This window comes from Octodon degus, unplaced genomic scaffold, assembly GCF_000260255.1.
Source record: "Octodon degus isolate 3935 unplaced genomic scaffold, OctDeg1.0 scaffold00095, whole genome shotgun sequence".
Taxonomy (NCBI): Eukaryota; Metazoa; Chordata; class Mammalia; order Rodentia; family Octodontidae; genus Octodon; species Octodon degus.
Genome location: NW_004524671.1, coordinates 5,900,668 through 5,914,212, shown reverse-complemented (window position 1 = coordinate 5,914,212; position 13,545 = coordinate 5,900,668). Strand labels below are relative to the sequence as shown.

The 13,545-nt window shown below is 37.3% G+C and overlaps 1 protein-coding gene across 1 annotated transcript in view; it reads left to right on the top strand.

The window, feature by feature from the left end:
- Vps13a (vacuolar protein sorting 13 homolog A) overlaps positions 1 to 13,545 on the top strand; it is a 241,039-nt gene that overhangs the window by 221,403 nt on the left and 6,091 nt on the right. The window contains exons 68-69 of the mRNA XM_023722991.1: positions 1,237 to 1,360; positions 2,648 to 2,722. Coding sequence (XP_023578759.1) covers positions 1,237 to 1,360; positions 2,648 to 2,722 — 199 coding nt within the window. The remainder of the gene's footprint in view (positions 1 to 1,236; positions 1,361 to 2,647; positions 2,723 to 13,545) is intronic.

The following is a 13,545-nucleotide window of genomic DNA, read 5'->3' as shown; positions in this document are numbered from 1 at the left end:
TAAATAATATATTGTCATTTCTTAATTTCTACCCCCCTACACACACAATGTGAGATAACACGTGATTAAAAAGCTTAAGTTTTTTGAAGTTTTAAAGTCAAGCACGGTCCTGCTCATCTATAATCCTAGCACTCAGGACACTGAGGCAGGAGGATGCTGTGAGCTGGACTACATAGTGAGATCCTGTTTTTTTGGTTTTTTTTTATTTTTTAAAAAAAGAAAGAAAAAAGTTTCACTCTAAATTGATAGAGCCAAGTGCTATGGAAAAGTATACAACTTTAATCCTACCAGACTGGGAGACCAGAAGAGGAGGATTCCAAATTCAAGCCTAGCCAGGACAATTCAAGTTAATGAGACTTTATCTCGAAAGAAAAAAGGGCTGGGAATGTAATTCAGGGCAGAAGATCTGAGTTCAAGCCTTAGTACCCAATCAAAAAAATGATAGAAATTTATTTTGTCTCAAAGCCCAAGATTTCTCAATGTGTTGATTCCATTCAACATGGTAACAAAAGCCCTTGCAAATGTAGGCTCAGAAACATTCCATGGCGCCTTAATAGTGGGACTCTATTCTAAAGTATTAATTACAAGGATCCCTAAATGTTGACTAAAGGGTCCCATTCTCTTTCTTACAAAGTGTTTGATGTATTTGACTTTGAACACTTGAATTTTTGTAGCATGGCTTACTACAGATTTCCCACTAAACATTACATTGGCTGTATGTCACACATTTTGTAGTTTCATTTTTCTGTTCAAAATATTTTCTACTATTGAAGTTCTTTGATCTGTGCATTATTTTAGTATCTTAGTTTTAACCATTTAGAAATATCTATTGTTTCTAGTTTAGTGCCATTTTGATCTGAGAACATTTATGACTTCTGTACCTTTATAAGTTTTGGGGGCGGGGAGATGGCTTGGTGGTCTAAGATAATGCATGTTTTGCTGGCCCCAGAACCCAGGGCACACAGTGCTTGCCCCAAAACAGGACATGGTGGCACATGTCTGTAATCTCAGCACTGGGGAGGCTGAGACAGGAGGATCACTATGAGTCCAAGCTACATAGTGAGATCCTGTACCAAATAAATTAATTAATTTTTTTAAATTTATGTTTTCTTTTTGGCCCCAGGATAATAGTTTATCTGGGTGAATGTGATGTACATTTGCAGAAAAATTATTCTATGTTATTAGATACAAATTCCTCAATTTTTAAAGTAGATTTTCCCCTCCTCCCTTCAACAGTGGTGTATTATTTGTAACAAAGGGAACATTTGGACAACTTACATGCGAGTGGCAGTATAGTTTTGATGAATTTACCAAAGAACCATTCATTGTTCATGGGAGAAGATTGCGTATCGAAGCAAAGGTATGTTGAATAATTTGTTTTGAACTTGTAACTGATAATCCATTTTGATATAATCCCCTTTTTGGGGGGTTAAATTAAGTTTCTTGGTACATTATAGGTATACATAATGATCATACTCATTATAGAAAATGTACCTGCACATGATATAACTTGATTCTTTTTTTCCTTGTATTCCTCTACTCTTTCCAACCTCTCTTTCATCCTTATTTACAAAAGCTTTGTTTCCATTTTATCCTTTTTTCATTCCTTTTCTTTATATTTTGTAGTGTTTCTGTTTTATAAATAAAATCCATTTTATCTTGGTATGGTTTACCTTTACTCCTGCTCTTACTCAAGCTTAAAGAAGAAAAAAGGTAAGAATACCAGTGCTACTTTCTGTGCTGCTCCACAACAGCAGCACTGCTAGGCCCTTATTTTCTACTCAATAATAGAACCCTACCTTTTCCCACATGAAAAAATAATGCATAGTAGCTAGCATCTTCTCTACTCCAGATGGCTTCTTTGGCTTTTTCCTTCATTTCTTTCTTTTTTGACTTTTCTTTTTAATCCTGGATCAGCAATCAGCCTTCAAAAAAAAAAAAAAAATCTGGAGTACATATTTGCATGATACTTGAATTACAGGAATTGAAAAGTAGTAAAACCACCACCTCTTCTGTGGCCCTCTCAATAGTGCAGAGATGGACACCATCCTCAGCAGTCCCATTTTTCTGTCTGACCCTCCATTGTGTGATATCTGCTACGAGACAGTTCTCTCCAACAAATGCCTCATAGAATACCAAAGGGGAGTGGAGGAAAATCATTAGGATACACCCACCCCCGTTTCTTTATTCCAAAGTACCTTCTCTATGACTAAGCTGTCACAAGTACATACATGCACACATATATGCATGCATATATATATATATGCACACACACACATATGCACACATACACAAATGTATTATTTTTGACCTAGACTCAATCAGGGTTCCATGGCCATATATGAAGAATTGTCTGAGAACTGTTTTGGAGAGGAAATGCAGTGGCATTAAACCTCCTCCCTTTTTCTGTTTAACTCTTTCTGGCCTTAGAAAGTAAAATCTCACAATAGGCTTTCTGACTTAAGTTTGGTGATAGTAGATATGTTAGAATATACCATTTGGTTTTGATTCTTCTTGGCAACCCACTCTTGGTTTATTTAAATGTATAATTTGTGTATATGTGGTTTTTAAAACAATCTGTATGGCACTTTGTTGTAGTTTTACAACTGCATTTTCTTTTTAATTAATTTATATATTATATTTTTAGGAACGGGTGAAGTCTGTATTCCATGCCCGAGAGTTTGGAAAAATAATTAACTTCAAAACCCCAGAGGATGCTAGGGTAAATATAGTAAATCTTTCACTTAAGCCAAGTAAAACCTTTTCACTTCAGAACCATGTAAATGAACTTTAAAAAAAAAAAAAAAAAAAAAGCCGGTAAGTTTTTCTTGAAAGTTGTGTGTTTTGACAGTTTCTAATATATGTAATTAGATCATATCCCCCCAACATTTTTTGACTAAATTCAATACTATATTTTAAATCAAATTGCTCTTCCTTTAAATCCTAACTGTATTTTTAAAGTCAACAAATTGTTCTATTCTAATATTAATTAGCTTTAGCAGAGAAAGAGTGGCCCCCTATTGTTGAGTTCTCTAAAGCTAAAAAAAAAAAAAAAAAAAGGAAAGAAAGAAAAGCTACCACCATAAAATGGAAAACCATTACCCTGCCATGGCAGGAGGAGAGGGAGCAAAACCTGTAGTCAGAAAATACTGGTCTGTTTTGATGACAGTTGTTTTGTTTTGTTTTGTTTTTCTGGCTCAGGCTGCATTGAGGGTGGGTCTGGTAGTCTGTGAAGCTGGGGATCGAACCGCGGTCCCCTGCCCCTGACTGAGTTTGCCCAGGCAGGCACTTTAAACTGAGCTAATCCAGAAGCCCCATGATGACAGAATCTTGAGGAAAGTCACTTAACCTTGGTTCTTCAAAATAGAAGTGATGTGAATTGAAAAGCCCTACACACACTTCATGTATTATTGCAAATTACCAGGTTATGCACTGCCAGGCAAAGAAGATTGATCCCATTCATGATAAAACAAAGATGCTACTCCTAACACTGCATTGTACTTACTATGTTAGGAAATTTACACTAATACCTGACTTCGTGATCCCAGGGCCTCCTGCTCAGACTTAGGGTGGATCACTGTCCCCTCCCATCCCCTTACTGTTCTCAAGGTTGCTGCTAGTTGAATATGGCCACTGACCAGTTTTCTTGTAACATCGACTCAAAGCAGGACTTCCTTCACCCACATCCCAGTTAGCATGTGTTGTACAATTTTGTATGTGGAACTTATGATATAAGGCACCCTTGGCATACTAATGGTAGCAAATGGGAATGGATTATGAAGAAACAGAAGTAAAGCAGCTAGATATGTATGTCACTTGAAACAGGCAGTATGGAGCAGGGTAACAGCATGACTTTTCTAAGGATTTCTTTTATGTTGCTGAAAGACATTACCACCTATAACAGTTTCTCTGTAATAAATTTACCATTTAATTCCTGTCACCTTGACATTATCCCAGAGGGTTTTAATTTTCTTGCAGTGTCAGAGACATGCAGAGAAAGTTACTGGTGTCATTTTTTTTCATCTACTTTTCTTAGGGAACTTATTCCTATTCAGTTCCTCTACCTATTCTACCTATTCACACTAGATTCCTCTGAAGTTGAAGAGGCATTCATCTCTTTGATTGTTACAGTCTGTGTACAGATGTCCCCCCAAAGCCTCATGCAGTCATGGCGTGGCTTCTGGAGTTTGTGATTGATTCTTGATCCAAAGCTGGGATTGCTTGTGTGAGTGCTACACCTTGGCCCTAGGGTGGGTGATCTGCATTACAATGTAAGGCAGGGGAGAGAGGCTAGCTAGCCACCCATTGCCCTTTGCTGCCTGTATGAAGGGCTGTGCTGTGCCATGTGCCACTCTGCCTTGGAGCCAGCAGAGTGTGACCTAAAACCTCCACTAACTGAACTAAATATACTGTTCCTTCCTTAATTTGGGGTATTAGGTATTTTGTCCCAGCAATGAGGAAAAAGTAAGACACTGATAAATCTTTTTAAACGTTTCAATATATTTTTAACTAATAATGTCATAAACATTTTATATACTAATGGAGTACCATATAATGTTTCAATAATATGTGTAAATTAGGTTAAACATATTTTTCTCCTCAGGCATTAATCATTTATGGTGAAAGCTTTCAAAATCCTTTCCTTTTAACTATTCAAAGTGCATAGTATGTCACTATCTGTCCTCACTCTCCTGTGTTAGAACACCAGAACTTCTTGTTCCTAACTGTATCATAGTACATACTAATCAGCTTCTCCATCTCTCTCCCACCCTACTCTCTCAGCCACTGGTACCCTCTCACTGTATTCTCAACTTCTGTGAGATAAACTTTTTAAGATTCTACATATGAGCAAGATCATGTGGCACTAGTTTTTATATGCCTAGCTTGTTACACTTAACATCATAACCTATGGTTTCATCCATGCTATTGTTACAGATAGGATTTCATTCTCTTTATCTATGAATCACATTTCTGACTTGCAAACTTGAGTTATTTCCATTGCTTGGCCACTGTGCACTATGAGACTACCCTGTGGTAGATTTTTTATTTTTTGAGGAATGTCCTTGTTGTTTTCCATAATTGCCATACTAATTTTCATTCCCACCAATAATGTTCAAGGTTTCCCTTTTCTCTACATCTTCACTGGCATGTGTTGCCTTTAGTCTTTTAGGTAATAGCCATAGCTATTCTTATTGGGTTTAGGTTTCATGATTGTTTTGATTAGTAAAGTTTGAACTTTTTTCCTGAACCTGTTGGCTTCTGAGAAGCATCTATTAGATCCACTACTGAGGTTCTTCATTGAATTGATCACATTATTTGCACACCTTGTCCATTAACCCCTTGTCAGATGTGTAGGCTGTACACATTTTTTTTCCATTCACTGGGTTGCCTCTGCACATTGATTGACCTTTGTGCAAAAGCTTTTTGGTTTAATGTCTTTGGGGGTCTTATCCAATAACTTCTTGCCCATTTCACTGTTTTGCAATGTTTCTTCCTATGTTTTCTTGTAAATTTCCTAATTTTAAGTCTAGCATTTAATTACTTAATGCATTTCTACTTTATTTTTGTAACTGGTAAAAACCAAGAGACTACTTTGATTCTTCTGCATGTGGACAGATTTTTCCAGCACCATTTACTGACTGTCCTTTTTCTCATGTATCTTCTTGGCATCATTGTTAAAGAGCAGTAGATGAGTGGGTTGACATCTAGGCTATCTGTCCCACTGGTCTACGTGTCTTTTTATACCAATCCCATTCTGGTGGTTCTGTTTTTCAGTAGCAGGAATCAAGCAGACTTTTGCAGGCACTATGCCACTGAGCTATATCCCTAACCCCCCATTCTGTTTTAATTATTATGTATTTGTAGTTTGCTTGGCAGTCAAGTAGTGTAATAGCTTCTGCATTGTTCATTTTGCTCAAGACTTCTTTGGCTATTTTTATGATTCCATATAAATGTTAGATTTATGTTTTTCATGTTCTGCAAAAAATGTCATTTTGATAAAGGTTGCATTGAATTTAAATGTTGTTAGAATACATGTACATTTTAATAATAATGATGCTTTCAAGCCAGCATATAATTCAGTGGCACAATGTCTGCCTGGCTCATGAGGAGGACAGGGTAGAAGGAGGAGGGGGAGGGAAAGAGGGAGGGACATGGGTTTGGTGTCTTTCATCAAGATCTTAGAAGTTTCATTGTAGAGGACTTACACTTCATTGGTCAAATTTATTTCTAGATATTTTTTGTACCTGCTAAATTTGATATTTCAGATAATTTGTCATTGACATATAGAAATGCTACATTTTACACATTGATTTTTGTATCTTGCAACTTTGTCCCCTTTATATATTAGGTCTGATAGTCTTTTCATAGATTTTTGGAGGTTTTAATAAATAACATCACATCATCTGTGAATAGTGACAGTTTTACTTGTTTTTGAATTTGGATGCCCTTTGGTTTTATTCTCTAGTCCTGTTGCTCTGGTTAGGACTTGCAGAACTATTTTGAATAAAAGTGGTGAAAGTAAGCATCTTTGTATTGTTTTAGATAATAGAGATAAAGGGTTCACCTTTGACTTGACTCCTCACATATTAAAAACTGATCTTTATTATATGGAAATACCTAACTTTGTTTGCTATTTTTGTTAAGGGATGTTGAATTTTATCCAATCCCTTTTATGCACCTACTTTACTGAACATAACTGTGTTGCCCTGCATTCTGGGATCTTGACTATTATATGTCTCGGTGTGTTTTTCATTGGGTTGAGTGTCTTAGTTACTCTTCTCTCGTTGCTGGGACAAATACCCAACACACAAAATGAAGGAAGGAAAGGTTTATTTAGCTCACAGTTACTGGAGGTTTCAGTCCATACTCAGCTGGGTCCAATGCAGAGCAGCACATAGCAGAGGGCAACTTTTTCATGGTGGCGGCAAAGAGCAAGAGAGCAAGGGAGGGGTAGCAGCAGCTCAAGCAGCTAGCTTCTCTTCCCACCTTACATTGTAATGTAAATTACCTGCCCCAGGGTAGGGGAAGTACTCACACCTATGGGTACTTCCCAGTACTTACCCAGCTATGGGTAATCCCAGCAGTACTAAAACCCATAATCCCAGCCTTGGATCACACATAATCCCAGTGGATCATGAGTTAACACAAACTCTAGGAGTCCTCACCCCATGACTGCATGAGGCTTTGGGGGGGACAACTAGACACAAACCATAACATTGAGGTTACTGGGCGTTCTGTGTGCTTCGGTTACCTGAATGTCAGATTGTTTCATCATATTTGAGAAGTTTTCTGCTATTACTTCTGCCCATATTTTTTTAATATCATTTGTATTGACTCCTTTCTCATTGATGCCTGTGAGTCTCAAGTTGTTCATCTTTGCATCATCTTGCAGGTGATGGATTATTCTTTCCTGCATCCTTGTTGTTTCTAAGAGATCCTTTCTTACCTTTTCACTAGCTGCACCAGCATCTTCAAGATCTGAAACTCTGTCTTCACATTCACTTAAACGGTTTTGCAAGCTTGTGATTGAGATTTTAATTTCCTCTGTATCTCTTTGACTCTGCTTCATGGGATCTATTTTTTTCCTGTATTGGTCATTCAAGGAATCTGTCATTTTTCTAATCTCCTCTATTTTTTTTAATCAATGTTTTCTTTAGAAGCAGTTATAAATTCTTTTACTGTAGTGTTTTTTTCAGATTGGGTTTCCTCCCTATGTTTCTGTAGTTGCTTCTTTACTTCAGATGCTATGAGTTCTGAGAATTCTTTTTTTTTATTTCAGAGAAGAATTGCGCTCTGAGTTCCTCTATAACTTTCTGTTGTTGCTTATTTACTATCGACGCTATTAATTCATGCATTTGAGCCAAGCTAGTGTCCTCTGCACTTGTTCTGGGCGTTGGGTTTCCTCCATATGTTTCTGCATTTGATTCTTTACTGCAGATGTTATTAATTTAGGGATTTTTTTTATTTCCAATCTGAATTCCTCTATACCTTTCTACAGCTGTTTATTTCAGAAGCCTTTGATTCATTGCTTTCAGCTGTGTGATTCCCAATTTGTTCTGTGTTAGTGTCCTCTGCACTTGTTACGGGTGGCTTGGATTCTGAGGTTGCATTTTGTTCCTTCTCGTTATTTGTGTAGCACTGTCTTCTGACCTTTGTTGTAGATCTTTGGTGCAGTTATAACCTTAGCACCTACTGAAGTTCAGGTGCAGATCTACAAAGTTTGGATTTCTCCAGCTGTGCCTGGCTTGGGTCTGGCTGCTGTGCTCAGCTCCTTCCTACTGCTGCCCTTGGGGGTGAACCTGTTGTGCCCCTCTGGAAAGATTTTCTGCTCCTGGACTAGCTGGGTGGTTCTATCCTCTACACTCTCTGCAGGGATTGCAGCTGCAGTGTTTCACCCCAGGCATGAGCTGAGCTTGGAGGGGACAAGGTGGAGTAGGGGAGAGAGGCAGCTCTCCCACACACTCACCAGGCCTGGGCTAGGACTGCATCTGGGGGTTCCCGGAATGCAGCTGAAATTCCTACCCTGTGTGCAGGGTGTGTGGGGGTACTATGGATTGATGGGGGGCGTCCCAAGCAGGTGGGAGAGGATTTCACCCACGCTGTGCCTGGGCTGGAACCAGTAGTAGGTCCCGCCGGCACGTGGTAGCTGGAAGCTCTCCCACACACTCACCAGGCCTGGGCTAGGACTGTTGCCCTGCATTCTGTTACTGTGGTATATTGTACTCATTCAGTTATGTTTTCCATGCCGCTCTAGGTATCCCTGGGATGAACTCCCCTTAATCATGTTGAATTGTCTTTTTACTAGTCTGTCAGATCTTATTTTGCTGGGGACTTCTGTTCTGTGGCCATCAAAAGATTTTTGCTTTTATTATTCTTTTTGTACTACTGTATGTTTGCATCTGCATTTGGTATCAGGTTAATGGTGGCCTCATAGAGCTTGGAATCATTCCTTTTCTACATTTTAAAAAGGATAAACAGCATTAATCCTTTTTGAATGTTTAGTAGAATTCAACAGTGAAACCATGTGGTGCTGCGCTTTTCTATTAAGTGGCCTTTTCTTACTGGTTGAATCTCATTACTTCTTATTGGTCCATTCAAGTTTTCTCTTCAAGATGCAGTCTTGACAAACTGTATAAGAAATTCCTGTGTCTTCCAAGTTATCCTGTTTGTAGATCATCATGTCCAATTTTTTATATTCCTCTTATATCAATTGTAATTTTTCCCTTCTAATCTCTTGATTTTAGTTGAACCTTCTATATTTGTCACAGTCTAATAATTTATCTTTTCAAACAATGAGCTGTATTTTACCTATTGTTCTTTTTTTTTAATTTATTGAGAAACAGCAATGTGACAGTTTCAATAATTAATATATTGCATATTGTATCTGCGTAGTGGTTATTCATAGGACAAGATACAGACATGATATTCTGTCCACAAACACTATTAGTACAAATCTTTCTATTCACTGAATTAAGAAAAAGTAGATGTATATCTATCCTATTTTGAATATACAGACACAAAATGGTCCTTCATTTGTATCCCCTTTTTTGTTTTGTCAGAGGAGGGTATTCCATTGTCATTTAAATATTGTAGGTTTGAGAATTCAGCAAAATATTTCAATATAGTCCAGTAGTCCATAATAGTAGTGGGTTATCCGTAGGACTGGCAATGTAAGAAGTTGCTGACTTGAGCCTTTTACAGCTCAGCATATTAATATGGCTTTACTTTTTATGCCTCGTTTTTATGCTTTTCTGCTGGATGGTTAAGAACAAGATAAGAAAGACCTATATAACAAGAAATGTACCTTTTGTATCTGACAAGGTCAGTCAAATCCCCTCAAGATTTAGCCTGAAACGCTGTGCCGCAGTTTCTAGATCCTTTGTCAGTGTCAGCTATGTGGATGAGTCACGGCCATTGCTTGATCAGTCTGTTCTCTGTGAAAGCCTAAGAGAATGTTTTCTCTCCACATGGCTCTCCTTAGGCAAACTGTACATCATCGATCACTTTCCTCTGTGGCCCCATAATCTCCTGCATGAGAAAATTTGGGACACAACTGAGTTACATGATGTTACAGTACAGGTTCTCCTATGTCATCAGTTCTCACTACTCTTGAAAGGCTAAGGCCAGAATGTTGACTGTTTTTGCAGCCCTTCTTTTTCTCTAGTTCTTGTTCAGCAAACTTAAGTTGTTAACCCTCCAGAAGAGAAGCTAATTATGATTACCCTATAACATAGGCAATTAAGCTTAATCTCACTGTCTGAATATCAAACATCTTAGACATAACATGGAACAATTATTTTCCATCAAGTATTAAGCTTTAAATGTTAAAGGTTAAGTCTTTACAGAATAAGAAGAAAAAAAAAATATTTTAAAAAATGGGAAGAAACAATTACATTTTTAAACAAATTTACAGACCTAACTATATACAGCATTGTAGCAGGACAGTCCTAAAATGACATTTTTTTTTCTTGTCTCTTTTATTACCCTTTTTCAAGAAACATCTACTTGAGAGACAGTACGACAGTAATTGGTATGACATGACAAGCAGTACATATTTAGAACACCAAAATGACAGACATTCTAAGCATGACCCTAGTATTACACATTGCTGTCTTCAGTGCAGTTGCTTTGTTCACAGGTATCAGCATATATAGAAAGATGAGAATCTTACCAATTAACTGCTAGTTTCAAAAACCTGCTGAAGATTCTCAGCATCATTACCTTAACCATCTTGTGCATATAAATGTATGACTTTGTCCCTGTCATTTTCTTAGCATTTCTCCTTGCCCTCAACTTCTCACTTTGCTTTTAATTGTGTTATACCTATTTGTATTTTTTCTTTTGAGTTCTTACACTAGGGAGACTATACAATATTTACACATGTGGGTCTGGTTTATTTCACTTGTGAGTGTATCTTCAAGTAGCATCCACTTAAATATAAATGCTTCAAGTTTTATCATTCTTTATAGCTGAGTAATATTCCATTGTATAAAATATCACATCTTTTTCATCTATTCCTCAAGTGATGGGCATTTTGGTTGCTTCCAAGATTTGGCTCTGATAAATAGTGCTGCTATAAACATAGGTGCAATATCACTATGATATGATGTTTTCAGTAGGGGGATAGCTGCCTTGAATGGGATTTCCAGTCCTAGTTTAAGGAGTCTCCACACTGATTTCCGTAATGGTTGCACCAGTCTACATACCCACCACCAGTGCAGAAGGGTTCCTTTTTCCCCACAGCCTCTCCAACATTTGTTGTTGGTTGATTTCTTTATGATAGCCATTCTTTCTGGGGCAAGATGGTATCTCAGTGTTGTTTTAATTTGCATTTTATGGATGGCTACTGATGTGGAGCATTCTTTCATGTATTTATTCACTTCTTTAATTTCATTCTCTGAGAAGTGTGTGTTCATCTCAAATGTCCAGTTCTGGATTGGGTCTTTAAATTTTGGGGTCTTAATGTTTTATAGTTCTTTATAAATTCTAGAGAGCAGACCTTTGTCTGAATGCTTATTAGTCAAGATTTTTTCAAAATTTGTGGGTTGTCTTTTTACTTTGTTGGTAATTTTTTTTTACATGTGAAAACTTCTTAATAAGAGGAGGTCCCAGTTGTTAATTCTTTCAAGTGTTAACCGTGAGATTTGATTTTTGCTCATGAACTCTTTGCCTACCCCTACTTAAGAGTTCCTCCTACTTTCTCTTCCAGGAGATTGTTTCTGTTTTAATGTTTAGATCTTTAATCCATTTTTATTTTAGTGCATGGTGATAGACCTGGGTCAAGTTTTAGTTTTCAGCATTTAGAGAGCCAGTTTTTTCCAGCACCATTTGGTAAAGAGACTATCTTTGTTTTTGGTGTTTTTTTCTTGTTTGTTTTGTTTTTTTCTGGTGGAATTTGGGATTGAACTCACGTTGCACTTGCCAGGGAAGCACTTGATCCACTGAGCCTTCTCCCCGGCCCCAAGAGGCTGTCTTTCTTCCAGTAAGCATGTTTGGCCCCTTTGTCAAAGGTGGGTGAGTGTGTTCAAAGAGGCGTCTGCATCTTCTAATCTATTCCATTGATCCTCAGGTCTGTTTTATTGCCAGTACCATGCTGATTTTATCACAGTAGCTTTGTAGTATAGTTTCAAGTCAGGAACTGTAATGCCTCCTGGCATGTCTTTGTTGCCCAGGATTGCCTTTGCTATTTTTTGTCTTTTCTGGTTCCAAATAAATTTTATAAACAATTTCTCTAGGTCTGTGAGGTATGTTGATGGTAGCTTGATAGGGATTGCATTAAATCTGTACAGCAATTTTGGGAGTATGGTCATCTTCACAATGTTGGTTCTTCTTATCCAGAAGCAGGGAATATCTTTCCATTTTCTGAAATCCTCTACAATCTCTTTTGACTTCTTTAAATTCCAAGGTATTTTCCACAGTGCTTTGTAAAAGAGATTGTTTCTCTAATGTACCTCTCAGTGTTTGTTATCTGTTTAGAGGAATGCTATTGACTTGTGGGTACTGATTTTGTATCCTGCTATGCTACTGTATTTGTGCATCAATTCTAGTAGCTTCTTGGTGGAGTTGTTTGGGTCTTCCAAGTAAAATATCATGTCATCTGCAAATGATAGTTTAACTTCTTCTTTACCTATTCTTATTCTTTTTGTCTCTCTCTTGTCTAATGGCTCTAGCTAACTTTCCCAGTACTATATTGAATAGGAGTCAGTGATAAAGAACATCCTTGTCTTGTACTAGATCTCAAAGTAAAAGATTTCAGTTTTTCCCCATTTAGAATTATGTTAGCAGTTGGGTTGACATAGATGGCTTTTTATCAGCTTGAAGTAGAGGCCATTTATTCTAATTTTCTGTAGGACTTTGAACATGAATGAGTGAACTTTGTCAAAAGCCTTTTCTGCATCAATTGAGATGATCATGTGGTTTTTAGATTTGGCTCTATTGAGACAGTATATTACATTTATATATTAGTGTGCATTGAACCATCCTTGCATCCCTGGGATGAATCCTACCTGGTCATGGTGTATAATCTTCTTGATGATTTGCTGTATTCTGTTTGCTAGGATTTTATTGAGGATTTTTGCTTCTTAATTCATGAGGGAGATTGGCCTGTAGTTCTCTTTTCCAGTTGTATGTTTCTCTGGTTTTGGTATCAGTATAATACTTGCCTCCAGGAACTATTTTGGGAGGATTGCTTCCTTTTCAATTTCACTAAAGAAATTTGAGGAGTATAGGGATTATAACTTCCATAAAGTTTTTGCAAAATTCAGCTGTGAATCCATCAGGACCTGGACTTTTGTCAGTAGGCTTTTTATTATGATCCGTATTTCACTGGCTATTATTGGGTTATTAAGAGTTGTTATATCTTCTTGATTTAGTTTTGGTAATTTGTACCATTCTGGGAATCTGTCCATTTCGTGTGTGTCTTCTATTCTGTGAGAGTAAAGATTCTCAAAGCAGCTCTTGATAATCTGAATTTCCACTCAGTTTGTGGTAATTGCACTCTTTTCATTCCTTATTGCTTCTATTTGAATTTTTTCTTTCCTCTTT